The sequence below is a fragment of the Panthera tigris genome, chromosome B4 (genome assembly GCF_018350195.1).
Source record: "Panthera tigris isolate Pti1 chromosome B4, P.tigris_Pti1_mat1.1, whole genome shotgun sequence".
NCBI lineage: Eukaryota > Metazoa > Chordata > Mammalia > Carnivora > Felidae > Panthera > Panthera tigris.
In genome coordinates this window covers 67,822,895-67,836,822 of record NC_056666.1, presented here as the reverse complement: position 1 = coordinate 67,836,822, position 13,928 = coordinate 67,822,895, and the positions used below count along the sequence as shown (strand labels likewise).

The 13,928-nt window shown below is 35.1% G+C and overlaps 1 protein-coding gene across 1 annotated transcript in view; it reads right to left on the bottom strand.

Moving 5' to 3' along the window:
- CNTN1 (contactin 1) overlaps positions 1 to 13,928 on the bottom strand; it is a 278,894-nt gene that overhangs the window by 119,509 nt on the left and 145,457 nt on the right. The window contains exons 13-14 of the mRNA XM_042990807.1: positions 9,873 to 10,000; positions 9,399 to 9,574 (exon numbers count right to left, since the gene is read on the bottom strand). Of these exons, the coding sequence (XP_042846741.1) occupies positions 9,399 to 9,574; positions 9,873 to 10,000 (304 nt within the window). The remainder of the gene's footprint in view (positions 1 to 9,398; positions 9,575 to 9,872; positions 10,001 to 13,928) is intronic.

Sequence of the window (13,928 nt, the reverse complement as noted above, 5' to 3'; positions counted from 1 at the left end):
GTTTACCACTTAGAAATTTCCCAAATTTAAATCAAAAGACTTCCAAAATATAAATGCTCCTTCCCCCCTTCCCCCCTTCCCCCTCCCCCATGAGCTAAATCTACAAATTCATCTCTGCAGTATAAATGAATCTGAATTACTAAGATATAAATTGAATTAATCATCATGAACAAAGAAATAGGTTGTATGGTGCATACAAGGTCTAGATAAAGGCTATATATATATATCAATGAAAATGGCTAAATATCAATGAAAACATCTATTTTGTTCCATTGAAATGCAGAAGGAAGGGGCAGATACAGAAGTTTGAAGGAAAGAATATCCCTTAAAGAGAATGTTCTAGAAACTTAGAAGCAAAAGCTATTAAACATGTTTGATACATGCTATATCTATGAGAGATTAAAGAAATTCTCTTTTTAGTTTTGGCTTGTTAGATTAAAAGAGGCATAACTATAGCAGATGTATCACTGCAACTATAAACTTCAATATCACAATCACCAACACAATTTACAGCCTTAGTTAGGGTTCCATAGGTGTCAGACACTATTATAAATAAATATTCTATGTGTGCAGACTCACTTGCTCTTAACAGCAACTCTGTGAGAGAGACACTATTCTTAGTCACATTTCAGGGAAGAGGACACAACACTACTATAACTAAACCCACTACTATTGCCAGTAGTGATGGAATAGAATTGCTGCTGATAGAACACTTCTGCTGCTACTAATCCTACTATCAAAACCGCACCTGTTAATTGCATTATTGCTGCTGCCACTGTGGCCACTATTCCTGAACTCCTTGGAATAGCTGATCTAATTTATTAAGTGACGTTTAGATGTCTGGCAATATGCTTTACGTATATACATTTACATACCTTTTCTTATGTAGCTTTTATTATACTCAGGGAGATACTATTTATATTTCCATTTTAAGGACAAGGAATTTGAGATTTTAAGTTGAGGGGCTTGTGGAAGGCTCCACAGTTAACACTCATTACTGGTGTTAAACTGTTTCCAAAATTCTACTTTATGAATCAGACCATGGGATTTAAGTTCACAGTTTTGCAGGTAAAAATGGGTATCTTCTCATAGCAGAAAGAATACAATGCTATTATTTTACATAATTATTTATTAAGTTCTTAACTTATTTAAAGGTCCAAACATGAGAAAATAGAAAGAATACTACCATGGTCACCTGTATACCAACCATTTGATTCAATAATTGTAAATTTACCATACTTGCTTTACCTAATTAGTAGCTAGCTAGCTCTGTCTTTCCTTGTCTCTATACATACGTGTCCATCTTTTTGAGTATTTGAAAAATGAATAACTGATATTATCACACTTTCACTCCTCAAAATATTAGATTGAATCTCCAAAAATGGTTATTATCTTACATAATTGCAAAACCATTTTCACATGTAACATAATTAACACCAATTTCCTAATATTACCTGGTGTAATATTACCTACCTAATATTCAAGTGTTACTACCTAATATTACTAATATTACTACCTAATATTCAAGTGTTATTGTATGCAATGCTTCAGCATTAAGATTTAATGTGGAAATTTTTTTAAAGGTACGACTTAAAAACATTATGAAAATGAAATAATATTATCATAAAGACTTAAATTAGGGAAGTGGTCTAGGATTATTACTAAGGTAACCAAGTATTTACAGAGTCAATGTAAATATTGAATAACTTTAAATTTGGTTATTTTGATGGCTGAAGTGTCCAGTTTTGATCATTTGGACAATTTTATTTATTTTTTTGTTTTGTTTCTTTTTTTAAACACTTAATATTTTCACTTTTTTTTTTTAAGAGAGAGCAGGTGAATGAGGGAGAAGGGCAGTGGGGAAGAGAGAGAATCTTAAGCAGGCCCCATGCTTAGCACAGAGCCCGATGTGGGACTCGATCCCATGACCCTGGGATCATGACCTGAGCCTAAATCAAGAATCAGAGCTCAACTGGTTAAGCCATCCAAGTGCCCCTATAGTTGAAAGTAAGCTTGGATATTAATTTGTATAGCTTCACATCAGTTCCCATTAGCCTTAGGGTTCTTAAGATCTTCAAGGATCACTTGGTAGAAGAAAGGGATCATATGGGAAGTTCTGTGGGACAACAACCTCACCTTCTTGTCTTTTATTTATTGGGCTTCTGATTTAAATTCTCTTTGCAAAAAGGATTCTGCTGCTAAAAACTTGTTGTTGTTGTTGTTGTTGTTGTTGTTGTTGTTGTTATTTTAAAACTTCTGATGTGGACTAATCTCCTTATATAATAGATGAAAAGCCTAAGGCTCAGAGTGACTGTTTTGACCAAGGACATAGAACTCTGTCAAAGGCAAAACCAGAAAAAACACTCCAGATCTTTAGATACTATTATGTTCTTAAAAACAAAATGAAAAAAAAATAGATAGAATTTTTGGAATATGCCAGCTAATGACAAAATAGTGTGCTGCTGGTGTGATATAAATAAAACATCAAAGTCCACAATGTAAAAATTATAAAATTCTTAAGACACTGAAGGGCTACATGTTTATTTCTTCCTCTTTTTATCTAAATACTTATCATATTTTGCCAGAATAATAACTGCCGTGATGCTTAAGTATGCATGGAGTTCTATGTAAAACAAAGGGGACTTTAACTTTGAATGTATTTCTGGACATTTTCCAAGCCAAGACATTTCTGAAGAACAAAGACTTGTTGCTCTATGTTCTTATTTCCACTTACTTAGCATTGCCATCAACAAATGCTCACTAAGGACCAGACTATGGGGTGTTATGCTACAGAATAACCTTAGCTGACATGGTCTCTACACAGGAAGTATAATGTTCTAAAAGAAGCCAGAACATGTATAGACATGTCTAGTGAGCATGAAAACCCACCTCCATGTTTACTGGTAGAAAATGGCAAATAAAAGACAACAGTTAGGTGTAAGTAAAGGTTTATTAGGGTAGTGAAAGGACGGTCAATAATGTTAAATGCTTAGACAGCGTGAAATATAACAGAGTACTCCATCAGTTTATCAGAATGTTCTAATGCTTATCAATTAATTACTCATAAGAGCAGAGAAAGGATATGGCAACAGATAGAATGACTTTGAGTTTTGTCGGGGTCACAAAACTATGTTAGGGGACTATATATGTTTTACGCATTTCCTTCTCTCTCCCACTGCCTGTCAAAATGTAAGTCTTAAGTTCACAAAACACATGAAACCTATCATCCTCTACCACTCATACTATTTTGGAAAATGTTTTAGCCAGTCTCTTATAATTTTTCTTTTGTCCTAAGCACTCTCATCTGCTCGAAATAATATAACTTCTCCAACACATCATGCTTAAAACCCTTCCGTGGGCACTCCCTTTATGTCTAAGTCTGCCTTTTCATCTCCCTTGACAGTAGTTTCTCAATCTTGGCACTACTGACAATGTGGACCAGATAATTCTCTGTTGTGAGGGAATGTCCTCAGCATTATAGGATGTTTAGCAACACCTGTGCTAAACAGATGCCCATAATACATAGCCCTTCTCCCTCCTCCCCATAGTGGTGACAACCCAAATTGTCTCCACAAATGGCCAAAGTCCCCTGGGGAGGAAAATCGTTCCCAGTTTAGAACCACCACTTCAGGGCTTGCATCATCTTGCGGGGCCTGCTGGTCTTCTGCTCTAATGCAGTCCTTGCCTGGATGATGGCCCAACCTTCCTTTTCTCCTGCAACCTTTACCCCCCAATTCTGGACAATCGTCACCTTCTTGCTGAGCAGTAACAGAGAACCAATAACATTTTTATTGTCATTCCTTCCTTCTCTCTCTCCCTCTCCTCCTCCGCCCCTCTACCTTTGGATATGCAGAAGCAAAATTTCTGTTCAAATTCATAACATATTCTAGTATGGAACACATAGGTCTTAAAGTTAAGCACCATGATGTTACATGTTCAGTATAATTAATATTTTCTTTTAAAAGGAAAACCTGAGGGTAAGAAGTCTGTCCTCCTGTGTTTTGAATGGTGTTGTATATACAAGCAGAACAAATGCACACCCACACACCTGCAAACACGCACTACACCTATCTACCTAAAGGAGATCAGAAAGAATTGCCTACAACTACAAAGACCACCAGAAACCATGTAGACTTGATTTACAATGTATTGCAAAGTTTGCTAATAGTATAGGGAAAGTGAAGTAATTTGGATAAACCTGAGTGAATGTAAAAAGGTTCATTTAACACAATGATAGAATAAATGGGGAGTTGAACAGCACTGCCTTATAGTGCTTTGAACAATGGGAGGTGGGTATTAACCAGTGGATGAGAATCTGAAGTGGTGAAGGCCACGGGGTCTGCGGTCAGAGCACCTTGGTTTCAAATCCTCCCTGTCACCAACAAGTGGTATGAGGACTTTGGACAAGTTACTCAACCTTTCTGATCCTCGGTTTCTTCACTTTGAAAGTTAAGAAAAATCACAATAATATATGTTTCCTAGAGGATTGCTATGAAGATCAGTGGAGAAACACATGAAAAACATTTAACCCAATGCTGGCCAAACAGGAAGCACTCAATAAATGTTAACCATTCCCTCAGCAAGGAAATAGCTAGAACTTTTTGTTTCAGATTAGGTATCCAGTGCAGCAGGAGTGCAAGAATTAAAGTATGAAAAATTGAGATCTGTAAGCTGAAAAAAACTATGTAGCAAAACCCTCTGGAAATGTCAGTGCGGAATGATTGCCCTCTATGCAGAGTATTAATAACTGCTTACAATCTGCCAGAACTTGTGTCAAGTGCTTTGTAGGCATTCTTTCACGGAATCGTCACAAAATACTAGGAAGCACCAGTTTCACAAGCCCAGTGAAGCAACCTGAATCAAGTAAGTGAATTATTAATAAAATTTTACAGAGATGGAAATCTGAAAGTTTAGAGAGGTTTAATCACTGGCTCAGGGTCACACAATAAGAAGTGACAAAATGAAGCCTAGACCCCAGGACTGGTTGTGGCAGAGCCTCTGAACAATTCAGATGCTATTTATGAATTCAAAACATATACGTAATAACTTATTGCCAAATTTCAATTTTAACATTTATTTGTATTAAGAGAAACAGGAAGAAGATATTAGAGTGGCAATACCTAGAATTGGAAAGTTCCAACTCATGCGGTTAACTAAGATAATAGCTCGGACAGGAAGGCGATGTCAAATATTTGAAAGAAAATGACTCAAAGAGATGTCAAAACTTAGATGGTTATTGAAAAAAAGTAACTTCCCCAGATCAGACACCACCGTGGGAGAAACATAAAATGGTATATTAAATAGGTTTTTTTTGTTTTTTTGGTGGATAGTTTTAAGTCCTTTCAAGAACAAAAGGGAATATAAATTAAATTGATAAGTGAAATGACTCTGCCCTTTATACTTACTCTAAGGCAGTAAGCAGCTATTTAACTGGAAAATAAAAATAAAAGCCATTTTATAGTTGGGCTTGAAAAATTTATTTATTTGTCACAAAGCTTTGATAGAATAAAAGAATGCCAGATAAACTGCTTATAAGCTTATTGTATCCAAGCTTCAATTTTTAAAATTTATGATTCATATATATAATTCTTAATATCCTTCTATGCATAAGTTCAAATGAAACATTTACTGAACCTGATTATATAATAATATAATGCTGAGTGACTCTTTATGGAATGAAAGAATAAATGACATAGCAGGTAAATTATATATTTGTTATTTTTTCTATAATCAGTATGAAGTGTTTCCACACAGCTTTAAAATTAGTATCTATATATCTATATCTATATCTATATATATTTTAATAATCAATTCAAAAGAGTTTTGCATGAAGCAGGATCATTAAATGTAATGGCGATGTAATTTTTACTTTTTTTGCGAGCTCACTATAAATTCTTAAAAGAAATGCACCTTGGGGAGCCTGGGTGGTCAGTCTGTTAAGTGACCTACTCTTGATTTCCACTCAGGTCATGATCTTATGGTCCCTGAGATACAGCCCTGCCTGGGGCTCTGCACTGACAGCACGAAGCATGTTTGGGATTCTCTCCCTCTCTCTCTCTGCACCTCCCCCTCCCTCTCTCAAAATAAAAATAAACTTAAAAAAAGAAATGCACCTCTTGAAAATATACTTTTTTCCTGATAATTATATGAATATAATTGAAAAAATATAAAGTATAAAATTTTTTAATTACCTATAATCGCATATATTAGACCTAAGTATGGGAAAATGTATTTGTTTAATTTCATAAACCTTCAAGTCCCAATTATTCCAGGCTGTGAAATTTGAAAACTTATGCAAGGTTGCCACATTGTGGTCAAAGTTGAGAATAGCAAGCTAAAATCAAAGCATCGTCATTGATTTGACATTGAATAAAATTTCTCATTGAAACTAAATTGGAAAATACAAACTTAGTTTCTGGAAATGAAAACCTTAAATTCTGGTTTACATATTCATTCTTCATTAATTAGGACTTCTGATATTAATTTTTAGCAATTAAATTTATTTAAACGAATGATGATGATGACATCGGTTTTGATAGCTATGGAAACATTTACATTTGAATTTTAAACTCACAGGGTGCCTGTAATTTATTTTGGATCAGTGCCTGTGTTTATCTTATTCAGTGTTTTATTCACCCTAGTGTCTATATCTGTTCCTGCTTTTGGTATGTGCCCAGTACAATATTTTAAATGAACAAAAATGATATTCACTAATTAAAATGCTGCCAGAATCAAATAAAATATCAACACATTATTTAAGGCCCCCCCAGAAATGATGTACTGACATATTTGCCCATGCAATTTGAATAATCAACAAACGCAGTCAGCAATGTCCCTTCCTTTGTATTCCCTCACTACGCTTGAGGTAGGAAGGGCCACTCCTTCTGACGTGGTCTGTCAATGCATCCAGCAGCAATTCCAGTCATTAGCATGATCTACCAAGAGGTGGATCAAACACATATGGTGTTTTTACTCAAACTTCGTGTTGTACATTTAGCAGTGAAGTCTGACTTTGAAGTTGGCTTTAAAAGAGAAGGAAGATGCAAGGGAAGGTTTTATAGGTCTTAGGTTCAAAAGACAGAATTAAATTTAATAATTTATTTTAAAATAAATTTCTTACCTAGGTTTTTTTAAATTATTTAGAGAACTGAATCGGCCTGTCCATCTAATGTGCTCCAAATGTGTATTTGATATTTTTACTCAATTAAGTTACATATTTAGCTAGTGAATATGTGTTCTACCAGTGGTTATCACTTGGTGGAATAAAGCTGAAGCAGAGTTGGTGAGGCAAAGCGTGGCCTGCAGTGAGTTGTGCTCTGGATTAGCTGAGGGACAAGCACATGAACTTCTGTGGCTGTCATCTGCAAAAGGAGTCCAGTAAGTAATGACCAAAGTCTTTTATGTTTTTATGATCCATTTTATTATTTATTTCTTAACTATTATTCCAGTTATTTCTTTATTTTCCTCTCTTTTTAAGCTACCAGGCTCTTTTTCCTTTTTTCCTTTCTCCTTTCCTTCTTCTCCCTGTCTCTTTTCCTTCCTTTTCTCCTTTATTCCTTTCTTTTTTTTGAAATATTTATTTACATCAACAAACATAATGTAACTATCATTTTAAAGTACATAAAGAAACTCCATGTATGAAGTTCCAGCAAATTCAAAAGTCTTTTTCTTTTAAGTAAGACATTTGTTTAGCTCATTTTTTCCTGTTAAAATGAGTGAAAACTGAGTAGCATTCACCTTACTTGCAAAATCAAACACAATTTGAGGAAATTACTAAAGATATCAGTGCTAATTTTACTCACGTTGGGAACAGGTATGAGTACGCATACCAAAATATTTTTCAGAAACATAAGGAGAGATATCATATAAGGAGTATAATGTTAAAATAGTTCCCTGTTGTTATTTTCTAAAGTGTAAGTTTTGTTCTGAAAATGAAAGGCAATCAGCAGGTTTACAGTAAATTTCTACTCATAGCTAGAGCTGTTAGATTTGCAGTTAATTTGTAGAAAGCATACATACTGATTATTGCATTGATAGTAGTTTTATGAATCTAATAAGAATTTAAGAAGAAATGTTTTCATCTAGTTAAAATCAGTCTCACTCAACCTGGTTGAATACTTGTTTGGCTTTTTAAAGTGTAAAGTTCTAGAATTTTTTTAAAAGCTAGACAATTTGAAAGCATGCTATTATATGTACATATCAATCTTAAGATTTCATAGGACTTTAAAAATCCCACATATTCCATGGAGTTAATTCAAACTTTTACTTATATATTTATAATTAACTTCTAAAATTAAAATTAGTTTTCTTCACTAAGCATATGTTCTAAAGAGGTTTTTAGGTTCCTTAACAATAGCATTTCTAGGAGCAGACAGGAACAGTGGCCAATTTATCTTTTATATATAACTGACCCTTGAACAATACGGGGGTTGGGGGCACTAAACCCCTGCACAGTTGAAAATCCATTATAGCTTTGACTCCCCAAAAACTTAACTACTAAGAGCCGTCCATTGACCAGAAACTTTAGTAATAGTTAAACGGTCAATTAACACATATTTTGTATGTTGTATGTATCATATACTGTATTCCTATTATAAAGCAAGCTAGAGAAAAGAAAATGTTATGAAGAAAATCATAAGGAAGAGAAAATACATTTATGTACTGTACTTATTGAAAACATCCACGTGTAATTGGACCTAGCAGTTCAGACCCCATGTGGTTCAAGGGTCAACTGTTCGCTGTAACATAGACAGTCCTATCTTGCACCAGCGATGTTCCTATGCAAGTCAGTATTCCTGCATTACTTACCAGTCCTTTCCCTTTATTTTCTTTATTTCTACACAGGGACACCACTATTTGTACTTATAGGACTAGTGTCATGTATGATTTCCTATTCTTAAAATACAGCCATTTAACCCTTCTAAAAATCACGTGACTATTTGCTCAAACCCTCCCATATACATATTTTGCCTATTTCTTATCCTCAAAGAATAAGAGAAATGCCTTAAAGTCATCATTATAACAAAGGATAAGCTCTATGCTCTTACCTTATTTAAAATTATTATGAAGGCACTACAACCAAGAGTACAGATACAATGAAGTATAGTACACAGCAATATCAAAATGATATTGTAATGAAAGGAAAAATGAACCTAAAGCCCAATGAATATGTATTGATTAATATCTCTACCAGAATACTTACAGCAAGCCATTTTTGAAAAGGTTCAAGAGTGCTACAGGTAATATAAGTAAACCATGAAAAGCTTTTTTTTTTTTTCTTTTTTTTTTTTTTTTTGCTTGTTTTTCAGTCTCGTATGAATGATTAGAGTAAAAGGAGTTGCAGTGCAGACACATAGGGGTCAATGGAATGTTAATAAGATGAAACTTAAAACACATACCATAAAATTCCGCTGGTAATGAATGTTCTCTTTGTTAAAATCGATCACATAGCCATTGAAGGACCAAATAAATGTGAGATCCAGGGCGGGATCAAAGGACGCAGCACACTGCATGGTAGCATTTTCTCCAACAGTAATATCAGCATTAATTGGGGCCAATATAATTCGCGTGGGATCTACACATTGGAAAAAAAAGAATAAAGCACAATTCAAGAAAACATTAGATATCATATTATCTGGCAGTTTCAAAGAATAAAAGGTACTACATTTTTATTTCTCTGAACAAAGGGAGAAAGATGTTTTCAGATTCAAATTCTAGGAACAATTTCATTAAGCAAGAGATTTGCCCAATAGGCTTTTGAAATGGAAACTTATCAATACATGGACTGTCTTTGTGAATCATGTCTTATACTATATTAGAAACTAAGTACTATGAAACTAGAAAAAATTAATATTGATCAAATGGTTTCTTACCTGTAATAACAAGAGTGCCAGTGTTATTAGCCCTCCCTCTATTATTTTCTGCAAAGCATGTATAGATACCTCCATCATTTCTTGTAATGTTATTTATTTCCAAGCTGCCGTCTTCCCAAATGAGTATTCTATTCAAATGAGAGAAACACATTCTTCACAAAACTAATTTAATAAACATTTTACTAATCTGTCTTAGATTACAAACACTATCTTTTGATCATTACAATTTATACAAATTACTCGACAGTAACATTTTCTAAAGATGAAACATTCTAGCCTTTGTTTATACTATTTTTTCCAGCATTGACCAATTGCTTTAGAAATCCATCTTCATCTTTTTCTTGGACTATTGCAGTAGTCTCTAACCGGCCTCCTGCTTCTATCCTTGCCTGTCTCTAGTCTCTTTTCCACATGTCAGTCAGACATGAAGACATAAGTGACATAAGTCACACCATGTCACTCTTCCGCTCAGTGAGATCACTCTGCAGCTCAGCTCCCTCCAGTGATTTTCCATCTCACTCATAGTAAGAGACACAGTCCTTTGATTGCCCTTTTAGTCCCTGGGCAATCTCAAAGCTTTTGCACATTGGAACCTTCAACAAAGCTTTGCTTAATAATTCTAGTTAGCATTGCATGCATGCATATGTCACCGCTGCTGTCCAGGCACCCTCTCCAACCCATCCCTCCTCTAAGATTTTCTCTCCTAATATTCATGCCGTCACACACACTTCAGTTACTTATTAATCTATCCTTCCAATAGATGGTAACATTTCCATGCCAGGAATTTTTTATCTGCTTTGCTTGTGGCCCTGTCTCCAGCAGGTAATATATCTGTCTATTCATTCATTCATTCATTCATTCATTCATTCATTAGAAAAAGAAAATCTGCGTGCCAGGAATTTAGAAGAGGAAGACACTAATTACTGATTAGGAAGTCAATCAACCTTTTCTTGAATGAATGCACTTCATGGAGTTTAATTGAAGCAAATAGTTTTTCATATACTGCCATAAAATGACTTAAAAACTGCTGTGGAACAGCCTCAAACCAGTCAAACCAGTCATAGGCCTGAAATGAATGACCCCAGGTCTTCCAGAAATGTGACCTCAGGACTTCAATTTGGACTTAAAAAAAAAAAAAAAAAAAAAAAAAAAATATATATATATATATATATATATATATATATATATATATATATAATTTATTGTCAAATTGGTTTCCATACAACACCCAGTGCTCATCCTATTAAGTGCCCTCCTCCATGCCCATCACCCACTTTCCCCTCTCCTCCAATCCCCATCAACCTTCAGTTGTTCAGTCCTTAAGAGACTCTTATGGTTTAGCTGCCTCCCTCTCTGTAACTTTTTTCCACCTTCCCCTCTCCCCCCATCTTCTGTTAAGTTTCTCAGGATCCGCATATGAGTGAAGACATATGGTATCTGTCTTTCTCTGCCTGGCTTATTTCACTTAGCATAATACCCTCCAGTTCCATCCATGTTGCTGCAAATGGCCAGATTTCATTCTTTCTCATTGCCAAGTAGTATTCCATCATATATGTATACCACATCTTCTTTATCCATTCGTCAGTTGATGGACATTTAGGCTCTTTCCATAATTTGGCTATTGTTGAAAGTGCTGCTATAAACATTGGGGCAACATGTGCCCCTATTCAACTCAGACTTTAAATTTAGCACAGACTATCATTTCCACAGCTACAGAGGAAGGCAAAAATATTTTTTAGTAATGTTTAAAGGAGGATATTCTAAAACCTTCCTTATTAACAGCTTCTGTAACAGATTAATATTTAGGAAATTCTTCTTTCAATGGAACCTAAATCTTTCATACTAGCAACCTAAATCTATTCCCTCTGTCTGCCTCTTCCTTAGACTAGAGACTATAAAAACTCATTATATATAACTATATTGTATTTAACTTGTATATTTATTTAAAAACTTTAGGGGCGCCTGGGTGGCTCAGTCGGTTAAGCGGCCGACTTCGGCTCAGGTCATGATCTCGTGGTCCGTGAGTTCGAGCCCCGCGTCGGGCTCTGTGCTGACAGCTCAGAGCCTGGAGCCTGTTTCAGATTCTGTGTCTCCCTCTCTCTGATCCTCCCCCGTTCATGCTCTCTCTCTCTCTGTCTCAAAAATAAATAAACGTTAAAAAAATTTAAAAAAAAACTTTACTATGCTATATAATATTTTGCATTTTGATTCAATATCGAATTGCCTATCATTAGATTTTCACTTTCCTGAATGTACCATTCCAAAAACCTTAATTTATCTCTGAAGCTTGGTAGAGCACATGCCGACAATTATCCATCTATTCCACCTTAAGGGAGGAGCTTGATAAAGGAAAAACACCATGTATCTACCTTATTGAGAAAATGCCAAATTTTCTTAATTCATTTCCACATAAGAAAATGCCAAAAAATTCCACCAATAATACATTCCAAGGTTTCCTTTTGCCTCTTTATCCAGTTCCAACTTAAATTTATTTCAGAATACTTTCTTTTCCTTGAAGAGAAACTGTAGTTTCAAAATAATATAACCTTAAAAGTACCTATTTGGTACTGCAGAAGCTTTGGCATGTGCCTCTAAGTTCTCCACTGTAAGAAGTATAACGGATCCACACAGCTGTTGCACTCAGAAATCCATCACTGTGTATGAACCAAGGCTATACTTTCCAAAGGCTGGTCTCAGCCAATGACAACCTGAGAGGAATGTAAAGGCAGACCTGTTTCTAGGAGACATCAGATTCTTAGGGGCAGTTTGAGCTGGAGGACTCTCCAGTGGCCTCACCATACTCAGATCTGCCCTGAAATCTGAGTCATTTCCTTGGGCCTTCCTTCCTGCCCTCCCTTTCTCCTTCATCTGGAATCAGTCCTGCATCTTGGTCAGATGGTTGTCCAAACCTCTACCCAGTGCCCTCTCTATTTTCCCATGTAGGCACTGCCATTAATAAATCTCCTGAATACTTACTCCTATATTGGCACCTGCTTCTCCAGAATCATATTAACAAGGACCAACATTAATGTGCCACACTTTTTTTCACTAAAATCTAATGTGAGCCCTTAGCCAATGTTCCACTGCACTATCATTTAATTATTTTGCAAGTGAAGCTATGAAAATTATAGCCAATATGCAATGGAAAGAACAATAGCAATCATTCTTTCTAGAATCCACACTATTATTCTGTTTTCTCACATTAGCTCTCAGTTAACCTTTAGTATATCCAAAGTATATTCTTCTTTATGTCACTCATTTCACCTATTATTTCAGGCACTTATTTCGTGACACTAAAATTAATTTTTGGTAAGGGTTACCATGGTAAGTTAACTTGATTTTTCTCTAATAATGGTCCCTATTTTTTTAATACATTTTTGGTTTATTTATTTATTTTAACAGAGACAGCATGAGTATGGGAGGGGCAGAGACAGAAGGGGAGAGAGAGAGAGCAGCAGCAGAGAGAGAGAGAGAGAGAGAATCCCAAGCAACTCTGCACTTCCAACTCAGAGCCTGATGCAGGGTTCAAACTCATGAAACCCAAGTCGAAACCAAGAGTCGGACCCTTAACTGACTGAGCCACCCAGAAGCCCCTAATGGTCCCCATTCTTAAATCAATGCAGATTAAACTCTAGTGATCTTATCCTTATTTTCAGATAATCTGATATGGATAAGCAGTCCAATAAACTAGGAACTACTTGGTCTTTAATAAATTAGTCACTCACTTTTGCCAAAATTACCCCAGGATAACCTTCATTTTACTTGTTAATTGCTAAAGAATACTAACTCTAGAGAAGAAAAGAATTTTGGAGTTGCTCTCACATAAATGGCTCAGACAAAGATCACTTTAGAGCTGATAGCAGTCCATTAAATATGAAATAAACAACTACAAATAAATTCTGTTGTAAACTGTATATCATTTAGCTCCAAGTAAAATCATACAATTGAGAACCTAATTATAATTTATCAAGATTTATGTTTCTTCTCTACTGATAGGAAATATCACATAAACCATTTTACAAGCCACTAATCAAGTGTGGCTAACTGTAATGTGGA